This window comes from Penicillium angulare (assembly GCF_028827245.1).
Source record: "Penicillium angulare strain IBT 27051 chromosome Unknown utg000003l_segment0_segment0, whole genome shotgun sequence".
Taxonomy (NCBI): Eukaryota; Fungi; Ascomycota; class Eurotiomycetes; order Eurotiales; family Aspergillaceae; genus Penicillium; species Penicillium angulare.
Genome location: NW_026623162.1, coordinates 4570136 through 4595362, shown reverse-complemented (window position 1 = coordinate 4595362; position 25227 = coordinate 4570136). Strand labels below are relative to the sequence as shown.

General features: G+C 49.3%; 4 protein-coding genes across 4 annotated transcripts; 1 reads left to right on the top strand and 3 right to left on the bottom strand.

Annotated features, from left to right (window-relative positions):
- Positions 1-624: 624 nt before the first annotated feature.
- Positions 625-1443, bottom strand: N7478_003790 (uncharacterized protein; the record flags this gene model as incomplete). The annotated part of the gene is made up of 1 exon (XM_056920004.1): positions 625-1443. The coding sequence occupies one exon, from the start codon at positions 1441-1443 to the stop codon at positions 625-627; it is 819 nt and encodes a 272-aa protein (XP_056783162.1).
- Positions 1444-8309: 6866 nt separating this feature from the next.
- Positions 8310-8834, top strand: N7478_003789 (uncharacterized protein; the record flags this gene model as incomplete). Its single annotated transcript, XM_056920003.1, has 1 exon — positions 8310-8834. The coding sequence occupies one exon, from the start codon at positions 8310-8312 to the stop codon at positions 8832-8834; it is 525 nt and encodes a 174-aa protein (XP_056783161.1).
- Positions 8835-9179: 345 nt separating this feature from the next.
- Positions 9180-10169, bottom strand: N7478_003788 (uncharacterized protein; the record flags this gene model as incomplete). Its single annotated transcript, XM_056920002.1, has 1 exon — positions 9180-10169. The coding sequence occupies one exon, from the start codon at positions 10167-10169 to the stop codon at positions 9180-9182; it is 990 nt and encodes a 329-aa protein (XP_056783160.1).
- Positions 10170-11172: 1003 nt separating this feature from the next.
- Positions 11173-11559, bottom strand: N7478_003787 (uncharacterized protein; the record flags this gene model as incomplete). Its single annotated transcript, XM_056920001.1, has 1 exon — positions 11173-11559. One exon carries the CDS (start codon positions 11557-11559, stop codon positions 11173-11175), a length of 387 nt encoding a protein of 128 aa, XP_056783159.1.
- Between the last annotated feature and the right edge of the window lie 13668 nt (positions 11560-25227).

Below are 25227 nucleotides of genomic sequence, written 5' to 3'. Positions count from 1 at the left end.
TTATTCGACAGCTGGATGAGAATCACGACTTATAGTCGTTCCGACGGATTGGTTTAACCTAAAGACAGACTCATTCAAGCAGCAGAGGAACCATGGACAGCGAAAACCTACCAAAGGACTCGCAAATACTTGTGTTTTGGATTGACATTCCCCAGAACCGCTGTGGCCAATGATGATGCCTCGGCAATACAAGCACTTACAGCAGTACAAAAGAACAACACGGCGAGTACGCAAAACGGGTACTAGTGCATGAGTACTATTCTCAAGGGCAAACTCAACTGTCACCATCCAATGTGGGGTGAAAACTTCATCGAAAACGACAGTGGCCTAATAGACTTTTTCCAAACGCTCAATCCCTATAGCTGCCTTCCGCGAGGAACAGCGATTTACAGGGCCTCCAGCAACCCAGGGCAAAATTCAACCATCGAATAAACCCCGACGAACGGACCGAATATGCTGATCAAATTCCATCTCAACTCAAACTGTCTGCCACTTTCCTCTCAATGTAAATATTGACAGACTTTGTCAGCGCAGCACGAGAGATCCATAGCTATGATGTTCGTAAGTACAATTTAAATTGCTGCAAAGAAGGCGGCGCTTTCTTTGCAGTTAAGACGTAGGTTATCAATGGTTTCGTGATTGCTGCTCTTCATGTAGTCTCACAAATCGTGCTCGGATAGCATCCCGACTTCGGGTTTCACGCTGTCTTTGACGATATTGAGCATGTAAGTGCTCTATTCGGTTAAGTGGTCTCTCTGCTGGCAAGGCCGTACGGGGGGCGCTATGCGTTACTCCCTCTCTGAGAGCGTATCTCAGCGAAAGAAGACGATGACGGTGAGCTTCACGCGATCTTGATTGACCAGGGATACCAAAGACCATTCCTGCCATGATTTCCAAAGACGCTCCTTTTGAGAACAGCCAGCGATATTTTTCAAAGTCTCCTTGCTCGTAGGCTTCATAACAGAGCCTGTTGATACCACCTTGAGCCTCGCGAAAAGAAGCACCATGATCAACCAACCAACTTAGAAGCACCTTGTAATTTTGTGAATGAGCTGCACGCCTAACCAAATCGCCGCAAGGAACATGCTTCAAAGATGCTCCAAGCTGAACCAAATCATCCTTTGGAATTGAACCAGTCTTTTTATAAGTGTAGGATAAGATATGGCCTCGCGATATATAATGACATTCTCTGACTTGAGTGGCCTGGCTGGGGATTTCCAGATTGTTGTTGTTTGAAGCCCAGATCTTTTTGATCTTTTTCAAGATATGTATAAGAGCTGAGCAGCCAAATATAGACCATGTCCTCCAGCAAGCCGCGCGGAAATGTAAGTAATCAGGAAGATAAAGATTCTTTGCGATGGACTCCAAGATCTCCGGCGGTAGATCATAGAACGAAGCCTTCCTCTTCTCTGTACGTTCCACATCAAGAGTCGTATATGACATATCGCAGTAATGTGGAAGATGCGTGACGGAGATGACCGGTGTGTGATGTCGCACCAAGATATTTGTATCTGTTGAGTGTGCTGATTCAGCAGTTGATGCCTAAGGAATGAAAAAATGATGTGGTGTTGAATAAAACGCATAGACGCTAGTAAGATAGACCTCCACTTTTCCGACCCCCTTATTTTGCAAATCATCCTATATTTAGAATAACACATCTCAAGTACTGTTCAATGATCCCGTTGGTTTATCTCCGTACTAGTGCGTACAGCTTTCTTCGTAATCGACAGTATCTATGACATGGGGCGGGCAAGGTGCTAGGAGTACTAAAATACAAGTGCATACAGCACATCATAACTAGTACCAGATTCGTTACGTAAGGGATAATACAACCGCCGTGTCAGAGGTAGGCCGGAAAAACTCCTAATATGTATTAGCGCTGTTTAGGAAGTAGGATTCTAGACAAAATTGGAGAGTACGGTGGGTGCACCAGTTACGGGACGTACTGTAACAGGCCGAGGTGATAACTGATCGGAGCTTTCTGCCGGACTGGCGCGAACGCGTATGCACTAGTACGATTCGATCCAATCATGAGGGTTGGGAATTGATGTCTGGTTAAAGAACTATCTCTGCTTTTCAGGGGGAATACATGTAAAATGCGGGCGGGCGCTGTATACACTAGTCCTAGAGAGGAATAGTGGTAAACCACTCCTCTCCAACTTGACACTTTCGAAGCCAAGTGAGGTATTTATATTACTGCCTATTCACCCCGTCCTTCGTGGCGATTTCAGCGACAGCTTATGCCAGGCAGTTGTTTTCTTGCTTGCCCATTGGATTCAGCGTGGCTCAGAAATACTGCTGCGTAACTTGTGTTAGATCCTTTTCAGATCCCGACCGCGGAGTATAGCCGAGTTCTGCCAACAGGATATCATATCGTAGTCTGGCTTTCCCTGCTATTTTAATGACTTTCTTGGTTTTTAAAAAGCCCCGGTTTACAGTAGGATTCTTGTTGATCTCTATTGGCTGATCAATTTCAATAATTAATCTCAACCCGTCAATTATGGCATTCATTACTGTTGTAAATCAAAGGAAGATTAATTATTGTTATCATCTAGAGGGAAATATGAGGCTATATATACAACGAGAAGAACAAGTTGATTTCCAATCAACTTGATTCTTCGTATAGATATTTCGGCATTAATTCCGATGGGACGGCTTGGTTCCTGATCTGCACCAGCCTCATATCACAACATTCCCCCTCAGGATCGTCTTGCCAGCAGGGCGATACTGATATTGCGCAGAGCAGTCAGGCCTCGGTAAAACCACTCAAGAAACCTTCGTGGGAAAAGAAAGTGGAAAGAGCACCTGCGCTGTCATGCTTGTTGCCTTAGGTTTTGGATACGTCGATTCCCAAAAGACTACAGAACTTGGCAAAGGACGTTGGCCCTAATGGCTTGGTGAGACCATCCGCGGCCTGCTCCTCAGTGGGAATATACTGCAGGTCAATTTCTCCTGCATTCAGCACCGACCGCTGATAATGGAACTTCACATTGAAGTGTTTGGTTCGTTTGTGAAATTCGGGATTGCGGGAGAGTGCAATAGCGGATTGATTGTCAGCCATGATATTAGTGATCGGAGATCGATACAGATTTGTTTCGGCTAGAAACGTGCGAAGCCATTGCAGATGTAAAATGGCATTGTATTGGCCAATGTACTCGGCATGAGTCGTGGATGTGGCCACTTCCCCCTGTCGTTTGGATGACCAGGAAACCGGCGCGCCTGCAAGTTGGAATACGTAGCCAGACGTTGAGTATGCACCGTCAGTGACGACGGAGCCTCCAAAGTCCGCGTCCGTGTATCCGATCAATTGCCCACTACGGTACGTAATCCGATGGGCCTGCGTGGCTTTGATGTAGCGAAGCAATCGCTGCAGAGCGACTTGGTGGTGCGATTGCGGTTGGGATGTGAAGCGACTCAACATTCCTAGCGCAAACGCAATGTCCGGTCGCGTGCCAATCATTAGATACATTAATGAACCGATGGCAGTCGCATAACGAGCTTTTGCTTCCTCGTCTGGAGCTTCCTCCTCTGGACGATGATTCAGGTTTTGCTTGGGGTTCATCGGCGTCGACTTCGGCTGACAGGTTTCCATGCCAAAGTCGGAGAGCACCTTCTGGATGTACTGTTGTTGGTGAATGGACACGGACCCATCGACGTCATAGTCGAACTGGATCCCGAGGAACGATCGAGGGGTGCCCAGATCGTTCAGTCGGAACTCTGTTTGCAACGCTTGTTGCACTTGTTCTATTTCATGCGTGTTTGCCGCGGTCACGAGGAAATCATCGACATAAACACAAATGACGCAGTCCGGTTTGTGGAACACGCAGTGATCCGATTGGGCCATAGTGAAGCCCTGAGAAGCCAGGACGCGGTGGACGCATTGGTACCAAATCCGCGGGGCCTGCTTCAGCCCATACAGTGAACGGCGCAGCCGACACACGTACCCTGGTTCTTCGAAGCCTTCGGGCAACTCCATGTAGATAGACGAATCGACGTCTCCATGGAGAAATGCGGTGACCGCATCGAATTGGTGGAGTTTCCATCCGCGCAACACGGCACTGGCGACAATGCAGCGGACCGAGTCCATTCGCGACACGGCAGCAAAGGTTTCGTGGTAGTCGATGCCATGCTTCTGCCGATAGCCTTTGATCACCAATCGCGCTTTGCGCGTTCCATTGGCCTTGGTCTTAAAGACCCATTTGCACCCAATCACATGATCTCCGGCTGGAACGTTCTCTCGACGAACCTTTTCCCATGTTCCGTGCTCAAGAAGCGATGCGTATTCTTTCTGGATGGCGGCCCACCATTCCAGCTGGTTTGGGCCTGACACAGCTTCGCGAAAAGTTGCCGGGTCGACTTGTCTGTTCGGTGTGGTTTTCAATGTGCCTGCCGCGTATACCTTGCCTAGGGATTCTAGGAGACGCCGTGATGGTCTTCGTCTGCGGCCATAAACTGAATACCCAAGATTCGGCGACAAGTCGGTTTCTTTATTACTTGGATTGATTGCTGGTGGTGTCTCCTCAAGCGCTTTCTCTCGCTCATTCGACGGAGGGAATGGCGATACAGGAGGTGTGGGCAGCCCGCTGGCTGAACTTGGCACTGATGAAAAGACAGGCGATGGAGGAGCGTTGTCCGGGAGGTCGTTGCCTGTTTCCCCCTCGATGAGTGGCGCCACAGGGGTCCGCTCATCGAACTTGACATCGCGGGAGAAGACTGTCTTTCCGGAATGTATTTCAAAGAGCTTGTACTGGTTGGGTTCACAATAGCCCAGCAGTCGGCACTCGGACGACCTCGGTCCGAGTTTGGCTCGATGCTCTTTTGGGATCAACACCCAGGCACGAGAGCCGATCCGTCGCAGATGCAGGAGCGAGGGCGGCTTCCCATAAATCACTTCATACGGTGTCTTCTTTTGCAAAATTGATGCTGGCGCGCGCAGCTTCAGATAGACCACCGTATCTATAAGCTCGACCCACCAGGAAGGAGGAAGGTTCGCATCGGACAGGAGCGTGTTGATCCGCTCCCGGATAGTGCGGTTCGTTCGTTCGGCCAGCCCATTCTGCCCTTTGCAGTATGGCGGCGAGGTGTCAAGCTCAACTCCCTGGCTTTCGAGGTGTGTTCCGATCGGCAGATATTCTCGACCATTGTCGGTGAGGAATCTTCTAATCTGGGGCCCGAACTGTCGGTGCACCCAGGCCTCAAACTGTCGGAACTTCTGCAGCGCTTCATGTTTCCATCTCATGGCATAGGCCCATGAGCCCCGAGAATAATCGTCAGTAAAGGTGATCACTGAGGCCCGAAGATTGCCCCAAGCTGGCTTGCCTCAGGGCTCGCCCCTGTCTCCGATCCTGTTCCTCTTTTTCAACGCAGACCTCGTGCAAAGACAGATCGACAGCCAGGGAGGAGCGGTCGCTTTTGTGGATGATTTTACCGCATGGGTGACCGGGCCAACCGCGCAGAGTAACCGGCAAGGCATCGAGGCAATTATCAATGGGGCGCTCGATTGGGAAAGGAGAAGTGGAGCAACTTTTGAAGCGGAAAAGACAGCCATCATACACTTTGCTCCCAAGATGAGTAAATCAAACTGCGAGTCGTTTACCATTAATGGACAGACGGTGGCACCGAAAGACCACGTTAAGATACTGGGTGTCTTGATGGACACGAGACTCAAGTACAAGGAACATATGGCGAGAGCCGCGTCGAAGGGCCTGGAGGCAGCGATGGAGCTTCGGCGACTTCGCGGCCTTTCCCCAGCAACTGCGCGGCAGTTATTTACATCAACGGTGGCACCAGTTGTGGACTACGCCTCCAATGTTTGGATGCATGCGTGTAAGGACAAGGCCATGGGGCCGATCAATCTCCGAAGAGTTGGAGCACAAGCCATTGTGGGGACATTCCTCACAGTCGCAACCAGCGTAGCGGAGGCGGAGGCCCATATTGCCACCGCGCGGAGCCGATTCTGGAGACGGGCCGTGAAGATGTGGACGGACATGTATACCCTTCCTGAAACCAACCCGCTCCGCAGAGGTACAGACCGGATCAGAAAGTTCAGACGATATCATCGCTCGCCGCTGTACCAAGTAGCAGATGCGCTTAGGCACATCGACATGGAGACACTGGAAACAATTAACCCGTTCACGTTGGCCCCATGGGACGAACGCGTGCAGGCCAATATTGACGGACAATATGAACCTCAGACTGAAGCGGGCGGATCGATGCAGATCGCGGTCAGCAGCTCGGCACGGAACGAGCTGGTGGGATTTGGAGTCGCAATCGAGAAACAGCCACCTCGAAATCGAAAAGTGAAGCTCAAAACGTTTTCCATCACATTGGGCGTGAGAGCAGAGCAAAACCCGTTCTCTGCGGAGCTGGCAGCTATGGCACATCTGTTGAAGATGGTAGTGGGAATGAAAGACTACAGGATTACGTTGCTCACAAGCAACAAAGCGGCGGCTCTCACGCTAATGCACCCCCGACGACAGTCTGGCCAGGAGTTTGTCTGTCAGATGTACAAGTTGATGAGAAGGTTGCGGAGAAATGGAAATCGGATCAAATTCCACTGGATCCCCACTAGCGAAGACAACAAACTGTTAGGTCGGGCTAAAGAACAAGCCAGAGTGGCGACACAAGAAGATGCCCTCCTACAAGAACGTGTCCCGAGGATGAAGTCGACAACACTTAATATCGCACGGTCCCAAGCAGTGCCCAGAAACAAGCTGCCAGAGAACGTAGGGAGGCACGCAAAACGAGTGGATGCCGCACTCCCAGGCAAACACACTCGGCAGTTGTATGACCGTTTGTCGTGGAAAGAAGCGACGGTACTGGCCCAACTCCGAACCGGCATGGCTAGACTTAATGGATATCTCAATCAAATTAATGTAGCAGAGACGGACCAATGCGATTGCGGACAAGCAAGAGAGACCGTGGAGCACTTCCTCTTCCGATGTCGGAAGTGGACGGCGCACCGGACGGAAATGTTACAATGCACGCAGACTCACCGAGGAAACATATCCTTCTTCCTGGGCGGAAAACAGGCTTCTGATGATCAGAAGTGGACGCCAAACCTAGAGGCAGTACGGGTCTCCATACGTTTCGCCATTGCGACGGGCCGACTCGAGGCCACTTGAACATATCGACCAACATAACCCCCACCCCCTTCTTCCGACCCTACTCACCCACCACCTCGTGCTACAGATGGTAGACGCGCTTCAACTGCCGAAGATAGGATGTTGAACACTTGGAGAAGCGCCTTCAAGCCAGCCTACTAACCCACTTACTAACCCACGAGAAACTCGCTGCGACACTGCTTTCTGGAAATGTCATATTTTTATAAAAGTTTCATGTATGGGCTTGCAAGAGACACAGCATATGCAGATGGACATGTACAGTAGATTAGTGATAGTTGCCCTTTCGGCTCAGCCGCCGGGCGTTAATGAATTGTTTGTTTGTTTGTACTTGACTGAGTGATGCTTGATATGTAAGACATACGTCAACCTAGTCTTACTTTATCCGTATCATTTATGAAAACCCAGTGAGGCCTCTTCTTGCATACATTGTCTCGATTCAAAATAGCCGACATCAGATATAGTACAATTACCTCGTTTGCCTTCAAATCTCACCTTAGGGCAGTTGTGGCAGCCTCTGTGCATCCATCGTCATTTAATGAACGCAGGGCCAAGAAAAATAGTTCTTAATACAGAGGAGACATCCCCTGGATGCCATTCTATTTCGGAGTCTAGATATAGGCCAACTGTCTTGTCAGTGAGTTTTTGAGGACTCGGCAACGCCCATCTTTTGGAAATTTTCAACATTGGCGAGACCTGAAGCTCCCGGCCGAGGAAATCTCACCCTTGCTTTAGTATATCCATTAGTCGACCGATTTCAAGTCGCAGGTGGATAATTTCGCAATATGCAGTCTCATTTCCCATCCCTGGGATCGGGCTATTGTCAAACTCTATTTCTTACATTGAACATTGACTCCCACCCTTAGAAGAGCGTTTAGTAAACGCTACCTCTCCGTTTGCTCAACAGTTTGAATGACGTTCAACAGCTCAAACTCTGCCCACCAGTTTTTTTTCTCTTTTTCTTTGCCAAGACGCTGCAAGAGCCCGACCATGGATCTTTTCGAACCTTGTCAGTGGTGAAAGATTACGCTCAGCACCCTAGCCATTTGAAACGATATGTGGCAGACTTTCTTTTCACTGAAAACTTCATAAAGATGTAACTCCTCCTGCACAGGATCCTGAGCCAGAATAATTCACAGTTGAACTGCAACTGCCCCATTTTCCTGAGGTCTGCTGCTCAGTTGAGCAATGGCTCCCCATAGTACGGTCGGTTGGTCAACCTGGGAGGAGGAAAACCTGTTACCCTGGTTGGAATCAAACCGATACTTGACCTGGAACGCTCTGTCTCACGCCTACTGGCAGCAATATCAAATAAGAAGAAGCGCCGAGTCTCTGAGAGGGAAAAGGTACCACATCCTTCGGAAACGCCGCGATGCTGGTCATACACCGATCAAAAATAAACGGCAACCTACAACGTGTGAACATCGCAAACTCCTTGTGAAAGGGAGAAAAAAAAATCCGCTCAAGCGCCGAATCAGACGATGGCTTCGAAATGTTTCCACAGGACAATCAGACCGCAGTGATTCTACAGGAACCAAGAGATCATCGACCGGTAAGACATCACCTAATGTTTCTACTACATACCAAGCTGATCAATTGGTAGGTCTCGAGGTAGTGCCGTCAGGTTCTGCCCAGCTTGATTATGCGAGAAACTTGTCGTGGATCTGGGACTATGCTCATCGACTCGGTGCAGCAGGGAAATTGGCTCTTTGAGATGCTTTTAGCAAATGAAAGAATACATTTGGAGAGATAGTGTTGAATGAAGCAAGAGGTTCCACAAGATAGGTTTTCTTTTCCAGAAACATAAGAGGCTCTCCCACCTAACACCCCCGAGAGACTCACAAGCTCCACGTTGAATCGACTAATTTGACTTCTTTACTTCAGAAAATAAGTGTACCCGGAATAGAAGCCCTCTTCCCAATTCTGCTCCCTTGAGTGTCCTCATCGGTTGGATGTACATATATGAAGATTTGAATTGATAGTCTTCAAAAGCCCAAAGTGTTGATGATATAATCGCTATATGCAAGATAAATCTCATTGGAAACAATTACAGCCCCCTCATTGAAAGCCGGCAGGTCGTCGAGTTGAGGTCACACAGCCAGACGAGATGGCGTGAACCTGGACCTGGAGCCTCGACTTGAGACGTGATGGCCTCTGCAGCTTGAGCGTAATTTTGGCTGCAACAAGCCAAGATTCTCCTCTCATCTGCTCGCGAAAGGAGAGGGGATACTTTTCCAATAGAAAAGAGGAGCCGTGGGCTTCTGGAGCCAAGTGAACAGGGCTGATGGATGCAAGTAGCCAGAAGTACCCACAGGAATACTTAAAACAGTCCTCGCTAGTGCCCCATGAAGTAATGAGTGTGTTGAACAGAGCGCCGAAATCCGTCCCCGGAAGTCCGATATAAAGATATTCTTCTGAGCCACTGACATTTAGTTGAAGACCTTCAATAATCAGCTCCCCCTCATCCAAACGTGGGTCGAGTACCACGGAATCTGACATCCAGAATTCGGTTGACCAAGAAATGGGTGGAAGCAGAGGCTGAGGGAGAATCGGGTCTTTGAAACGGACGAGGAGCTTGCTCAGGCTTTTGCCTGATTCTCTCTTAGTGCGGCCCTGTAGAATGATTCTAGCACCAGATCCTTTCTCGTCTTGAGAAACGCCGATCGCACATTCAGACCAGTCAAGATTTCTAAGATGTGCAGGCTCGTGAACAATCACGCCCAGTGGTCCAACAGAGACGAAGATGTTATCCTTGTCAGGAACATTCCATGCGTGGCCGTGCGGGAGCAGCGACGAGTTGAGCAGCATGTTCATTCGCGCACCGCAGAGTTTCCGTTGGTCCCATTTCCACACTAGTTCCTGCGTTTTCCAATATACGAATGGCGAGGTGCTGATGGTTGCGGTAGGGGTGTTATCTTCGGCTCGAATGAAGCGACCACTGATCCTCTTGGCAATTCCATCAGTAATCGAGGAGAAGTATTCCGAGCCTTTCTTCCTAGATGCGGGGGGAGGAAAGCTCTCTCGACTGGGAGACATGAAAGGTGTCATGGAGTGGCAGGGGGGGGGGTGATAAAGATGATCCTCGAAGATCCTGAGAGTCGCCATCCGGCCGGTTTTAAGCTGCGCCGGTCAAATTCCAGCAGTCTAAATGTGTGTTTGAATACACTAAGAGCTCGTCAGTTCTTGCTCTGTCGCCAAAAGACCCAACCGTGGCGTGTAGGCGTTGCGGTAAACCTTATGCTCGGTGAGTGATCGGTCCTGGTGAGCAAACATGAGTGATTGTTCTAAGAACAAGCCTGAGTCAATACCTGCCTCATATCATTTACTCTACCTTGACTGGAAATCCTCCAACGTAGATCCCACTTCGAGTTTAGTGCGAATTAAATATCTGAGGCAATCATTGGTATGTACATTTAATTCTCGTTTCCGGGGCTAGCTTAGGGCTATGGCTCGAAACATCAGTTATCAGAATATTAATATGAAACAAGGCTACCACAGAAAGTAGTGTAAAATTGGGAAGCAGATTCACTGCAGAATCATTCGAGTCTTTTTTTTCCCAGTCGGTTTTGCGAATAATCGTTGACAGTCTATGGCTGAGCAGCTGCTTGTGTCTTTTGAGACCTTCGGACATAGCCACAACAGGCAGGAAGAGATCGCTCTCTGACCCGGGCGCTTTCATGCTTCTCAGTCTGAATACTATACTGAAATATTGAGCTGATTCCCGGGGCATCTCATTCTAATTTCCTGTAGCTTGAATACGCAAGGATCATGTGAGTATGAGACGCGTTTATTCTCGCTGCACAAGGATAGATCAATCACATCTCGAGCGGAGTCCCAGAGTACAAGTGTTGGCATCTTCTTAGTCCATCAACTATCAGTCTAGCAGAAGCCCTCGCCAATGTTCAAATTCGTCCATGTATTTTTCAGCTTAATCTCAACACACCAATATTCCTAGTACATCAAGAATGTCCTTCTTAGAGACTCACTAGAAAGAAAAAATAGAGCATTGCGGACATGGTGCATTGGCCTAGCGCCAGCTTTTTGGTCTGCGCTATCGGTAAGTCCCCGCACAATACGGCTTTGCGGTGTCCAAAGCAGTTGGACTCGTGATGCACGTGAGCGGAGGGTCATCGGCGCGCTTGTATATGATTCCGCCATTCTCGAATACCGGCTGGAAAGAAAGATTTCGGTAAAGTTTCAGTTGCATTTCGTCAAGACGAAGGGTTGGGTCGTCTGGGCTCGTGAAAATCCAACAAGCGTTACCAACAAAGTCAACGCCTCGACGGTGTTTCCATTCTGGTCTAGGCTGCCAGTTGGGGAAGAAAATCTTCTTGTCAAGGGCCGACTGCGGTGTACACAATGGTACATGGTTCAGTTTGAACTGTTTGGTGCGGCGCCGTTCCCGAACTCTTGTGAACGCGTTCAAAACTCTACCCATGGTAGCTGTCGGGCAATTGGAAAGCTGGAAAAGAGGTAGTCTCCAAATCGTGATTGCTTTGGATGACGGGACTTTGTAATTCGATGAAAGTGTCGGTGACTGCATGCTACTGCTAGCCTTATAAATAGGGGAGGATAGATTGAGGATACGACTTACCAGAGACGGTTCTTCGTCAATCAAATTCTTGCGTCCGTAAGATACAGGTTCCAGCAATCATTGTATACCAACATCATAGATAAGTGAGGAGGGACATTCCACATAGCATGAAAATAGGAGCAGCTTTCAAATCCTGCGGGCCATTGTTTGTTCTCCTCCGTCATTTCCTGTAGTCTATACGCCAGCACTCTCCCCCTGGCCTTTCACAGCATGGATAGAATCTTACAGTCTCTCACAACTAGCAATTCTGAATTTCTTGTCTCGCTGAACATTCACAGTCGTTCACTCAACGTCGAGACACCAAAACAAATGTGGTGGCCCCACATCGACGCACGAGCTGCACGGGTGTGGATCCAAGGTACTCGGTGTTGGCTCAACTTGAACGACCATGTATTGTTGATGGTCTCACCACTTTGGGCTGCTTGAGGATACGAACTCTGATTGAAAAGGGAGACAGAGGAGTGGCACAGAGGAATGGCCGTTTTAGCCCTTCCTCTAAGGCCTGTGTTTCCTCATTCACCCAAGATGCACTGCAGTACATCAGATAGTGGAGCGAGCAGAATTATTCCAACCTTTACGATACTCCCTGTTTAATTGAGAGAGGAGAAATATAGAAGTGAGCCGTAAATTCGCAATTTAGCCAGCGAATAAAGTTTGCGTTCTCAGTGGGCCATCTTTTTACTTTCCTAGATGGTATCGACGGGCCCCGTAGTCTACCTCAACTTTCACTCAATGGCAACTATTGGTAATGCCGCCTATCTTTGCGACTCCTGTTTGCTCAACCCTGGTGAGCGAACTGGCTTAGCTACTTAACAAATTTGCTTTCGGTCTCTTCACGTGTGTGGCCTAGAAAGGAAACCGATTGATCTCGCGAAATTTTTATCAATGGAGGTGATCATCTCAAGAAGTACATCTAGGCTGGTCGAGCCGTGAGTGATGAAACATCTATTTGAAGATGTAAGCGCAATCCACCTTCTCTAGTCTTGACTATTCCCCGCGTCGACTTTTACCACGGGATAAGCCATTGGAAATGGCGGCTTGTATCTAGTGTGGGAAATACTGAGCTTGGGATAGAATTCTGTGCTTCACTGAGCCGTCTTTCATCTCAGGGAGAGTGTTTCGGTACGTGTAGTTGTTGTAGTTTAGAGGAAGGTTGATCATTGTTCTGATTGTTCAGAGGGAAATATGTGGCTATATATACAGCGAGAAGAAAAAGTCGATTTCGAATCAACTTGTTTCTTCGTATAGACACTTCGGTATTAATTCCGGCGTTGCGGCTTGGTTCCTGATCTACACCAGCTTCAAATCACAACAGTGATCAAAGAGGCTTCATTATGGATTTGCAGATATTGCATTTAGATAATGGCCTCGCTTGTTTAGCAAAAAAAAACTCCGTAAATAATCTAGATTATCGCGTAGAGCCCAAGGGGCAGACTGCATTCAAATCATCCAAAGCAACTGCGGCGAATTAAGAAGTCGGAGTTTGTGAGACTGAAATTCCATTTTGACGTGGCTCAAATTCGTACAATAAATCACACTCTGCTTACTATTGAGACCAGCAGACCTCAACTGAGAAATGAGTCATTCGTTCCGCAGCAATAGCAGCAGTATATTCATATGCAAGTTGCAAATGCGCCTCATTCATACAGCCCTTTGCAGATTCCAAATGCAGCTCACCCAGGAATTCAAAGTGTAGCTTTACGCATCACTGAGCTTCGAGCGGCCAGCCATGAGGTGTCAGCGCACCGCGAAAAGCAGGATTGTAAAGGGCGCTATGTTCGTCTAGAGTGACTACATAGCGGTTTCGACCTCCACGTTTCCCATGGGTCAGATAATGAGAGTTGAGGTTATCACGACGGACAAACCTGCGATAACACCCGGGAACCCAGCAGGCATGGACTCTGATACCTGAGTGACAGTGCAAGTGGCGTGAAAGGTTCTTCTGGCGCTTGAAGATTTTATTACATCCCGAGTGAACGCATATGAATCCTGGCGCTGCGATATTTGGCGGCAAGGACGGTAGCCCAACTTCGTATTGAGCACAATTCATGGATGACTCGACCTTGCTCGGCTTGAAGCATTCTCTTTCATCTGAGTTGAGATCGATTGAAAGATCGGGCCAAGGAGAGTCGCAAAGACGGTAGGGATCGAGTGAGCCTGACCCGTGGCCGTACGACCTCGATCGTGCAGCGAAGGTGTTGGCAAATTCCCCTGGACAGATTGGATTTTGGTAACAGTCTGCTGTTGCTGTAGTGTTGCACTGATGATTCACAGTACTGAGTAGAACTGCGACTTGGGGATAAAGAGAGTAACTGATGTGATTTTGCGATTCTGGAATGATGATTGCTGATTGCGGGATAATGTATAAACCCGTGTCACATAAGGGCGGTCTATGAGCTGTCCAGTCGACAGGTGTGTAGCTGCAGCTCCTGTTCATTTGGTCAAAATACACTGTGCCGTTTCTTAGCAGAGGGCTCAGCTAGTAATATGACGACCTGAGCAAAGAAATGGATATTTCGACTCGTTCAGAGATCATTCGTGTCGGGTGAACGACTGGTCTGGGATAGTAGTGTCACAGGGACCTTTACAAGGTGGAGGAAGGAGTTGTTATATAGACGCTCGCTTAAATTTCTCTTAATTTAGATTCTTCGTGATCTTTCAATTGGAACCGGCTTAATTTGCGTTGAAAGAACGAAACTAACGGGGGTGGTGAATGAACGTTGACATAACTGTTGAGTCGAGCGAATCAATTAAACTTGGAACCCCTCCCTGCTTTCTTACTTCTTCAATCTCATATTTTTGAAAGAAACTTCAAAGCAAAATGACTTACTTTCCAAAAGTATAGGTGTGCCTCAGCACGTAAAACTGTCATCCCAGCGATTATGAAAGCCTTTAGAATGGGAAAAGGTTTGGCACCACCAATCCAATATTCGCATAGAGGTAGAGTGGGTATGATTCTCAAGAAAATGGTTACTTTCACTGCTTGCTCCATGCCGCACCATCAGGCAGTAGATATTACCACCCCTGAATATCAGGAATGAAAAAGCCTCCTATCTGCCATCACATTTTTAAGCATCTGAAATCGGTACACATAAAAGAGCAGTGAAAATGCCAGCGTAGTAAAGCCAGTGACAACAGCCGTTACCAAAGCCATAACGGACCAATGGCCCGCGCGTGAAGTGTAAACATTGACCAGGGTGGTGAGAAGTCCGGCTGCGGCGTTCAGAGACACTGGCCTATTGCCTATCAGTAAAGAACCCTCATCTTTCTTGGCATGACTCACATGAAAATCTTGTTGATCAACCAGGTGTAGACATATCGCAGTTGACGAAAGTGCAATAGCCAGAGAAGAGCGAAAGCCCCAACCATCAAGAAGAAACATGCTATGCCGAGTAAAGGCGGGTTGTGGATGGTATGTAGCATATGACGTCCAGCGCCGTTGTGGTTGAGAGCACTTTCGACTTGATTGGACGTCTGGAGGGAGGTAAAAGTGCCAGGAACCACCAAGTACCCGGCAAGCAGGACCCAATTGGCTGTACTTGCAATAATGTTGTATGTGACTTGGACCTCGGCCTCTTCTCGCAACATTCGGGCATAACGAGTCTCGGAGCGGGGTCGGGGTACATCTTGACTCAAGACATTCTTATCGGAGTTGTACCAGCATCTTACTGTCTTCCAAAGAGTATGTGGCAGGCGAATGAATGTGCGTATCGACATTTTGGATTCTGACTGTGGGAAAGCGATAGCACCATGAAGTCTTTCACGAAGAAGTTGGGAATATGGGGCACTGGATGTGATCCAATTTATATGACCCTATGAGACTGTAGTTCATTAAGCCTCACAAATGCCTTGTGACTCCTCCCTTTATGACCATTCTTGGGCGAGCCGACGTGACTTTGAGCTTTATACTTCAAGATATTGCGGTCAAGCAGTTCTTTCTACTAAAGGATTACAAAAGTTGATGGGTGCGGTTATATTGCGTTTAGGTGGCCGTCATGAGCCCTTCGTTATATGCAAGCAGCTGATATTGGGCGGATTCAAGCAATAGAGACGGACAATAAATTCCTTATAAGAATCATTTTTTTGATGCTGTAAGCTCAATATTTGCGATTGCAATCGCAACCTTTTCATCAACATTGGCGGAGTGACGAAACTAAGCTACGAAGACTCTGCACGGGAAAATCCCATATATTGCATTTCTGGTCCCAAAGAGTCACATCACAACCACCTCATGCATCGGATGGCAATGCTTACCGACTGGCTATCTCAGCGAGAAGTCCAAGAGAAATTCGCGCTAGCAGCAGCTCTCGTCTTTACAGCATGGCTGCTTTACTGCTTAACGCACCAGATAGGGCGTTATTTCTCACGCGCATGCCAACTTGTGTCATGGTGGGCGTTCCAATACCCGGTGCCCCGACATATGTCCTGTGTAGGTCTGTCTTCCTACGCGCAGGCCATAATAGTTGCGTTCTTATGGGGCCTCAACATCGTAGCCTTGGTCCTCCGAGCTTCGACGTGGAGAGACGTCCAGATGCGTGCCGGCTGCCTTTCCGTCATACACCTGCTGCCACTCTGCGTCGGGTTCTCTTTCAGCCTCCCCGCCCAGGTTTGTCACCTTGAGCGACAGGCCTTTCGGTGGCTGCACAGATGGCTCGGACGTGTTTGTGTCTGTCACTGTCTGGTCCATACGACACTGATAGTCAACGCTATCAAGAACGCGGCGCGCATTTCGACCGTACTCGTGCTTCCAATTGTGGTAAGTTTCGCCCAGCACGAACATATCCTCAAGTCCAACTACAATTGCTAACACTGTTGATTTGAATGATCCAAGGCGGCATGCAGTCTAACTATGATCCTCCCACTGTCGCTTCATGTCTTCCTCGAGCGACGACCGCGATTCGTCTTGCAGACCCATTATGCTCTTGCCCTGATCGCCGTTTCTTTTCTGGAAGTGCATCTGTTTCAGGTCAATTCCGTGTATCGTTGGGTCTTGCTTGGCGGCATTTGCTCCTGGCTGGCCTGCAGCGTAGGTACTTTGGTGCACGCCATGTGGTCGCACCGATCGTGGTATATGGGGCCTGATCTGGTGGAAGTCAGCCTATTTAACAGTCTTCTCTGGCTGAAGATCACGGTCTCAGCTCAAATGCGGACGAAGCCTGGTCAGTATGTTCAACTGTGGATGCCACGCTTGGGGGTTGCCGTTTGCCTGGAGCTTCCAATTTTTTTCATCACGTCGACGGAGCGCGAGCACACGAACACAGACGGACTATCCACCTCGCAAAAAGGAAAACGTAAAGTTCTCCGAGTGGTGACCAGACCTTCCTCCAGCCTGACAAAAAAGCTAACGCAGCGTATTTTACACGCTGGCGTGCCGAGTCTGAACTTGCCAGCCTTTGTGTTTGGCCCTTACGGAGGCGCACATTCGTTTGGCCAGAATGGAACGGTGGTATTTGCATTGGAGGATATCGGACTCTTGCGGGCTTTGCCGTACATTCGTGACTTGGTGGAGGGAAGCCGCGAACGCACAAACAAGGTTCGACGTTTGGAAGTTCTTTGGCAGACTGAGTATTCAAAGTTTAGTAAGTACATGACGCTCCAGATGCCGTGTCTAACTGACCGAATCTCTCAGAACATCAAAGCTGGGTCCACCGCGAAATCCAGCATATACTGAAGCTTGATTTGGTGGGAGACCGGATGGGATCCGGGACAGGGGAAACTCCACAGGAGCATCACGGATTCGATGTATGTTTCGCCTTTGTAACCGGATCATCCTTGCAGCCTTCACACTGACATTAGAGGGACTCAGATCTTGAACTTTTCGATTCATCTTTTGCACGCCCCTTCAGCGACGCGCAAATTGCTGAAGAATAGAACGCGTCTGCATTACTACTTCACGCCTGTTGACGTTGAAAAGGTATTGGTGCATCACATCCGCACACAATCGGGTAAAATTGCCGTCGCAGGTAAACAGTTCTCAGGCCCTATTCCGAAGTCGTGCTGATGAAAAGTACAGTGTGCACTGGCGAGAAGCTACGCGAGCGTGTGGCCCGTATTACACAACGAGAAAAGTGCCCGAGGTTGTCGATCGTCAACCTTGACATGGAAGCGGAGCCATGTGTCATGCGCACGACTGGTGGTGGCGAGGATCCTTTGGGCGTTGAGTACGTGCAATATGACGACACTGCAGCGCCTCAGAGGCAGGGGCCGGATAACTCTGTCCATAACACCGCAGTAGCATCTTGCAAGCGCAATGGTGGAATTTTTCAAGACTCGGCCAGAGGGATCCCGCTGGTTTTGCTGGAAGACAATAATCACGCGCGGTGGGTTAGGTCCAAGATTCTCGATGGGTATAAGCGGTGATCTTGTCCGGGGCGCACGGCCCTCTCAGGAATGATCTATTGTGTTCACGATTTCAACCAGTGGTGTCGTGCTGCTTCTATCTACTAGGCCGGGTTTTCCAATGGAAGTTTGCTCGTTTTTGACCTCAGGTGTCAACTAGACTATCATTTCCCGCATGAAAGTAAAACCACCGTTCTCGGTTATCACACGTTCCCGTAGATAGCTTGGGCTGAGATAAAAATAGCTAGTTACCTGGTAGGCAGTCGGCACAAGACCATGATCCATAATGTTCACTGTTGAACTTGGTCGCTACGGAATGCAAGGGTTCTTCCCTCCTGCTTCCATTGATCCGATTGCTTTGAAGCGCCCAAGACCATCTAGACTCAAATCTCGCTCGACGAGGAACTAAAGAACTGATAACATTGCCTTAATTTATTCTCTGAAATGTGCCGTATCAACGTCTTATAGCAGAACTGGCTTACTCATGTCTCCTTTCACAATGACTTCACAAAGAAAAATCTCGTTCTGCATTCAATCTGCCCATTCATCCAGATCAAGCTCCCAAGGAGGCTCATTTCTCTATCCCGCCTGCCTCGGGCCTCGAAAAGGTGGAATACCAACATCCCAGCTTTTCACGGCCGGTAACTGAAGCTTATTCCTCGCCTCGATCAGAATACTTGACCCGGTGGTGCGCGGTCTTGTTCGTGATGTTGGTCATCATTACCAACTCATCGATTGGAGGGCCCGGGTTAAAAGGCGTGCTCTGTTAGTTGTTAGCCGCAGAAAAGGAGGAAGGCGGATAACCATACCTGCAATATTTCATTCACAGAGCGTGTCTCGAGCTGCACGAGAAGATTCTGGATCATGGGAGACCATTCGTACGATGTCGGATTCTTTTTCATCAGACCGCTGATCACGTGGGCCAAAGCGGAAAGCTTCATAGTCGCAGCATCCATCGCTTCTGGGTCGATCTGGATGCTGTTTTCGACACCGGCTAGACAGACGTTAGCTCTGCTTTCTATAAACTGTGTTCCACCTCGTACCAATTTTTACTTGACCAGTGGCGGTAAGCAATATTGTCTTAGCATTCAGCACATTGAGGACCCTCCCATGGTCGGCAAGATGTCGAATGCCTTCAAGCACCTGCTGCAGTTAGAGATACATTCCTGAAAGCTGCGCAGCACTTACCGGTTTCGCAATGGCAATCACCTCCGTCGCTTTGATGATGCCTTGAGCCGCCATGATCTGCTCGACGGATACTTCAACTGGCTCCCACATGAGAAACGCCATACCGCCGTGGCGATAGCCTCCGAGCAATTGTCGGAAGCTGCGGTGGGGAGTCTGGTCGTTGAAATCTTTTAAGATGTTTCGAGCCAGAGTAGCGCACTCTGACTTTTGGATATGCACCAATTCTCCCTTTGCTTGCTTCTGCCGCGCAATACATAGAGGGCGATCGAACATGATCTCCGCAGTTGAGTCAAAGTGGTCCTCCGGATCCTGGTCACATATCTTGACCTTGGGACCGGGACCTGGAACCTCTGGTTGCCTGGCCGCGTTCGAGACGAGAGTTGTCGTTGAGCGAAGATCGAGGCTTTGATCGGATGCATCGACCCATATTGTCTGGCGTGCGAGGGATGACATTTTTTCTCTGGTGAGTGTTGGAGACTCGCTCGGCTAGACGAGGTCTTATAGACCTAGAGATCCAAGGTGTGTGTGGATTCCATGTAGGGAGTCCTCGCTTTTGTCAATCCTGCAATATTCTGTGGCTGATTGATTCGTTTGCTCGAGATTTTTCAGGCGACTCAAAAAACCATGTAATCAGTGACAGTGCCATCGTAACGACCATTTGTGAGGACTGGATGCTCAAAATTGTTGGCAGCTAATACCTCATCTTAATTGATCTTCCGAGCGTGCCCAACGTTGATCCATCAGCGCTTTACACATCAACATGACACCACGCACTTCCACATATGGACAGTTACAAGCAAGGCAGTAGGGAGAGAACTGAGGCCCGGCTATGTCTCTCTCTTGTATGCATACATTTGGAATGCGACATGCTGGATTACGTCGTCGATTTACAACAGGACTATCCACCCTCAATCTTTTGTCCACTCCTGCCAGATAATCGGTCCAGGTCGATTGCCATTTTGAGTGTCTGCCGTTTATTGCTTTTCTGAACATTCTGAATTAGGCCCCTATGTGAAGGAAAAAACACCGTCGTTGTACAGTTGATATACAGGGTGCTCTACGAGGTCCCTCAACTCTCGGCTCACAGATTCGTAGCAAATGATAGGTTGCATGCAAGCGGCGAAATGTGACTCCTGCAGTCCGCTTCAAATGATACCCTGGAAGCAGATTGTGAGGATACAGACTAAAGCGATAATACTGCGGTCCATCAAGCTTGGTTGATCATCGCTATATAAGAGCGCATGTCATCAACCTAAGATGACCGAGACTAGCAATGGCAGCATGGCTCGATCTGGTCCGCGAGGACGGCGTATGGTCCTTGGTAGATACCCATCGCCTGGAAGAGCTGGTGAAAGAGATGCCATATCCTAACTGCCAGTATCCCTGTCTGCTCTTTTTTGTGGGAAATGCGAATCGTATGCGGGCATTGCGGACTCTTTTCCCGCAAAACAATGTCTCACGTCAAGGCCCAGCAGGCATGGTCCGCCTTCATCTCAGCGCCCGGACGGCTCATACAGAGCAACCAATTTTGTTCGCGGAGAGCGCTTTGTGTTGGGAAAAATCTCTAGGCGACACAAAATGGCTCAGGTATGCCACGCAAAGGCACCAGAGGCACACACTAACTGACGTCGGCGGTGAATTGGTGCCCGCACGACTTCGCCAACAACTCGCTAGCCACATGGTCATGCCCTGGACGCAGATGATGTGTCTATTTGTCGATACGTCGGTCGACCTGAAAGCAGCCGGGGAACTGCTCCGACTCCCACGCAGACCGCTGGCGGTTGGGGACGAATGTCTCTCCAATGCGCTGCATGTTGTGATTGTGACTGAGAAAATCCCCCCGGAAGACATCTGGCGCCAAGTGAGTCTATGGGAGCTCTCTCCCGCCGATAGACTCACTATCTTGGATTTACGTGAAAGGAGCCGGTGCTCCGATGATGTCGCCTTTGAACCCTTGCGTGGTCTCATTTTGGACCGTCTTCCAGATATTTGGACCGCGCAGCAATCAGAATATCGACTATTCTCGGCATTGCACCTCGGTGCATTCTGGAAGTTGAGCCTGCAACACCCGCTGCACATCCTTGACACCACGCCGTTTGATCTGTTAGCTCACGCGCGGCGCAATTTTGCAAAAGCCCCGATTATGCATGAGTCTTTGTGCGAGGGTGTACGCTTATTGCGAATTGACGGCTACACCGAGGGAAACATTTACGGAGCCGTGGCGTCTGCGCTCCTCATGGATGCGTATCCCCCGGGAATGCACGGTATGATCAATCCCCCTTCGCTGAGCATAGTGCTGACTTCTCAGGATTTTCGCCGGCGGCTTTGATGAAGAAGCTTTATGGGGAGTGGTGGGCTGCAGAGCGGGCCGGCGAGAGACTTGGCCGCTACGGATGCGTGTTGTCGCGATTCAAGCAGTATTTTGCGCAGCTCGGCCCGCTGAGATCATCGTCAAGCATTCGGAAGTCCACGCTCAACCGCCTCTGTCGCCAGGGCGGTGAGAACGCGCTGCGATCCGCTGCTGTTTGTTTGGTTTGTCTAAGCCGGCCGCCCGAGCATATGCTGCCATGCCGACACGCCCTGTGCGACACGTGTGTCGTGATCTTTGGGCAGCCCAGCGAGCTCGGCCTTTACCATATCAATATACCTGAATGTCCTCTTTGTGGCTGCGAGAATTCTGTTGTCATCCGCCAACTACCTCCTACCAAGGGCCCGTTGATTCTCAGCTTGGACGGCGGCGGGGTGAGGGGTCTGTTGCAGCTGCGGCTCCTGCGGGCGCTAGAAGAGCGCATCGGCCTGCCCATCAATTCACTTCCAGACCTTTGCGGTGGAACCAGTGTCGGTATGGACAGCCTACCTAATTGACGAACTACGCGCTGAATCTTTCTAACAGGAGCCTTGTCCGCCATCAACCTCTTCCTCAACGACCGATCGCTCGATGAATGCCTTGATGTGTTTCCAAGCTTTGCGCAGAGAATCTTCCGACGCGCGAGACTCCCGGTACCTCGCTGTTTTCGATGGATAATGTCCGCGTTCAATCTGCTGACAGGTGGCCTCTATGATTCTTCCGAGTTATCGGGGGCGTTGAAGGAAGCCGTCGGCCCTAAACACCACATGTTTGCCCCTGCCAGGACATCACCGGCAGGCTGTCGTGTGGCACTTGTGGCAAGTCGCACCTCGGATGGCAAGGCATGCGTTTTGGCCAATTATCGGGGCTGCGGTCAGCGTCGTGCATCTGCTGCCTATCGATTTTTGGTAACGAACAGTCCGGAAGGTCCGTTGCTGGCTGATGCGTAAGTGATTTTCTATGTCTGGTTATCGATCATATTTGGGATAGGCAATTCACAGCTCACTTTCTTTGTGCAGGGCAATGTGCAGCGTAGCGGCCCCATTGTAAGTGACCGGCCATGAATGAACTTGACCAAATGCTGAGTGCCTCTTGTAGTTATTTCCACACCACAACTTTGCCGGAGTTTGGGCCGTTCCAAGATGGCGGGGTGCGCGCGAACAACCCGGTTGCGATTGCCATGCGGGAAACAAGCGTCATCTGGCCGTCATCCTCGACATTCGACCTCATATTATCTGTCGGAACTGGCTTCTCGCGGTCCTCGCACAGGCCTCAGTCGGGCCTATTGGGGTTGCTTTGGGAAGGGGCCCTGCCTCGACTATGGCGCGCGATGATGTCTTCCCCCTGTTTGGATGGAACGCAAGGTTTTGCGGAAGCTTTGAACTATTTCCCCCGTGACTCACATGACAGAATCTTGCGACTAGATCAGGAAATCGACGGCCCATTGCCTCATCTCGATGATGTGAGCGCGCTTCAAGAATTCTCAATGATGGACTTCCCCGTGAGCGACCATATTGTTCGCAAGGTGCTTGCCAGGGGCCTGTTCTTCTTCGAGCTAGACGATATCCCGGTGCGGACCCATGCCGGCTTCTCTTGCAAAGGCTCAGTGCTGTGCTCACGACCAGAAGCGGCTCCAGTCCTTGGCCGCGTTTTCGTTGAATTTCCTCATGCGACGCTCCAGATCGGTAGCGGTCGCAAGCTAGACTGCCTGGACGTTGAGGACTGCTGTCGTACCTGTGGCCACTTCAAAAAAGGCGTCTCTTTTGCTGTGTCTAGCCTAGAGGAGAAATTCTCTATTCAAATAGCCAATGACTGCCACAGCGAAACGATCGGCGGTTTTCCCAAATCTTTACTGGAGTTGCTCCAGGAGCAACAAGCCTTTGATCATTTTGGACGCGCGGACCACCAAAATTCCGTCTGGCCACGTATGCGCTCCTGCAATTGTTTTCGTCGGAGTAAAAGGAAGCTCCAAATTGTGGAGCCTTCCGTGGCTAACAAAAAGCGACGCTTGTGAGGGTGACGCGCTTTTCACCAGTCATAGTACCACTCGACGAGACCAAGAGTCTTTCTTGATTGGTGACTGGGATTTGCGAGGTCCTACTATTTACGTCAATGGCAAATTGAGTAGTTTCAAAAGATACTTTTTTGATTAGCACTTGGGCTCCGTCTTAGACGTATGCTAGGTAATTCTTTAACGCCAAATCTCGTGTTTGGCAGAATCATTCACTCTCACGCGAAAGCAATGCCTTTGCTATTTAGCACTATTCCATGTGGCTGGCTACACGTGGGCTCTCATATTCAAACTGCTTATATATCTACTTGCAATAGAGTTTGTAATGCTTTGTCTCTCAGCTCTTGTCATTTCTGCAGCCTCCATGTAGATACATTATTCACAACCATCATGCTCTAGATCAAAGCATGGGTACTAATATGGCCTCACGCCACATGTGAATATTCAGCAAACGAAAAGTCATGTCATTCAAGTACAGGTCACAGCATGTTCACCGACTCTCGCTCTCAAGCGACCTTCTTCAAATACCGGGCCAGTGACCTCCATAAAGCCGGTCGGCGGATAGGGATCTGCAGAGCCGGAACTTTGCCTCCAAGAGTGTCCAAGCTTGGCGCAGAATCATAGTCGTGCGGTGTTCTTGCAATCTTTGGCTTGTGGCGGGTTTCCTGGCTACTGTGAGCACTACTGTGAGATCTGCTTTGAGTTGCAAACTTACCATGTCTTTTCCTGAAGGCGACGGAATACTCGGGTGCGAGTGGTACGTGAAGATCTGTCCTTCGGGCGACTCCATGACTAGCCAACTCTTGATTCCATACAAACGCCAGAAATCGTTGTGGCGTCGCAAGAGATTATTCCGACGCTTGCGGAGTTGTTCTCTCTGGACACGGGTAGACACTGGTGCCATTGGGAATTGAGATGTTAGGGCTGGATCAGTATTTTCGAATGCAGCGTGAAAACGAAGTTATATACATATGCTGGTACCAAGAAACTCGCGCACTACCATTGCCGGCGAAAACCCCTCAACGGTTGATCACTCTCACTTTATGAAACACTTGAGCGTCCAACTCTGAGCGCTCGACCAGAAGTGTTGATTGTTGCCCATTATGGCTAATTCGAACGGGCATCAACGACATTTCGCGTTGAGCCTGCAATCTAAATCAACACCTTCATTTTCATATGACGCCTCAATTTCGTAACGAAAATACAACGATCACGCTCTTCTTAGCGAAAAATGCCACATAGGTCTACTATAAGACCTAGCACAGTGTTCCTTGTCCTGAACTTACTACCTGTGACATTTGACGTGTGTTTTCTATGCAATCAATGATGGCACGTTTGCACCAGGTCGTCAGACGTCAGGGCCCGTGTCATCAACACCGTACCGTTACACAAGAAGAAATGGTGATTAGAGCAATGGTATTCATTCTCTGGTTGGTCGCAGTGCGATCAGAAGCTGGTACCGGGACGGTTCGAGAGAACAGCCTTCTATCCAGCTACCCGGATAAAAAAGACTATTTTGAGATGGACCAGTCAGTGGAAGAGAGCCAAAGGCGTCTACCCATGTCCAATTCACAAATCCGCGCCCAATCACACTCCAGCAGCGGGAATTCGACGGTATTCCGACGAT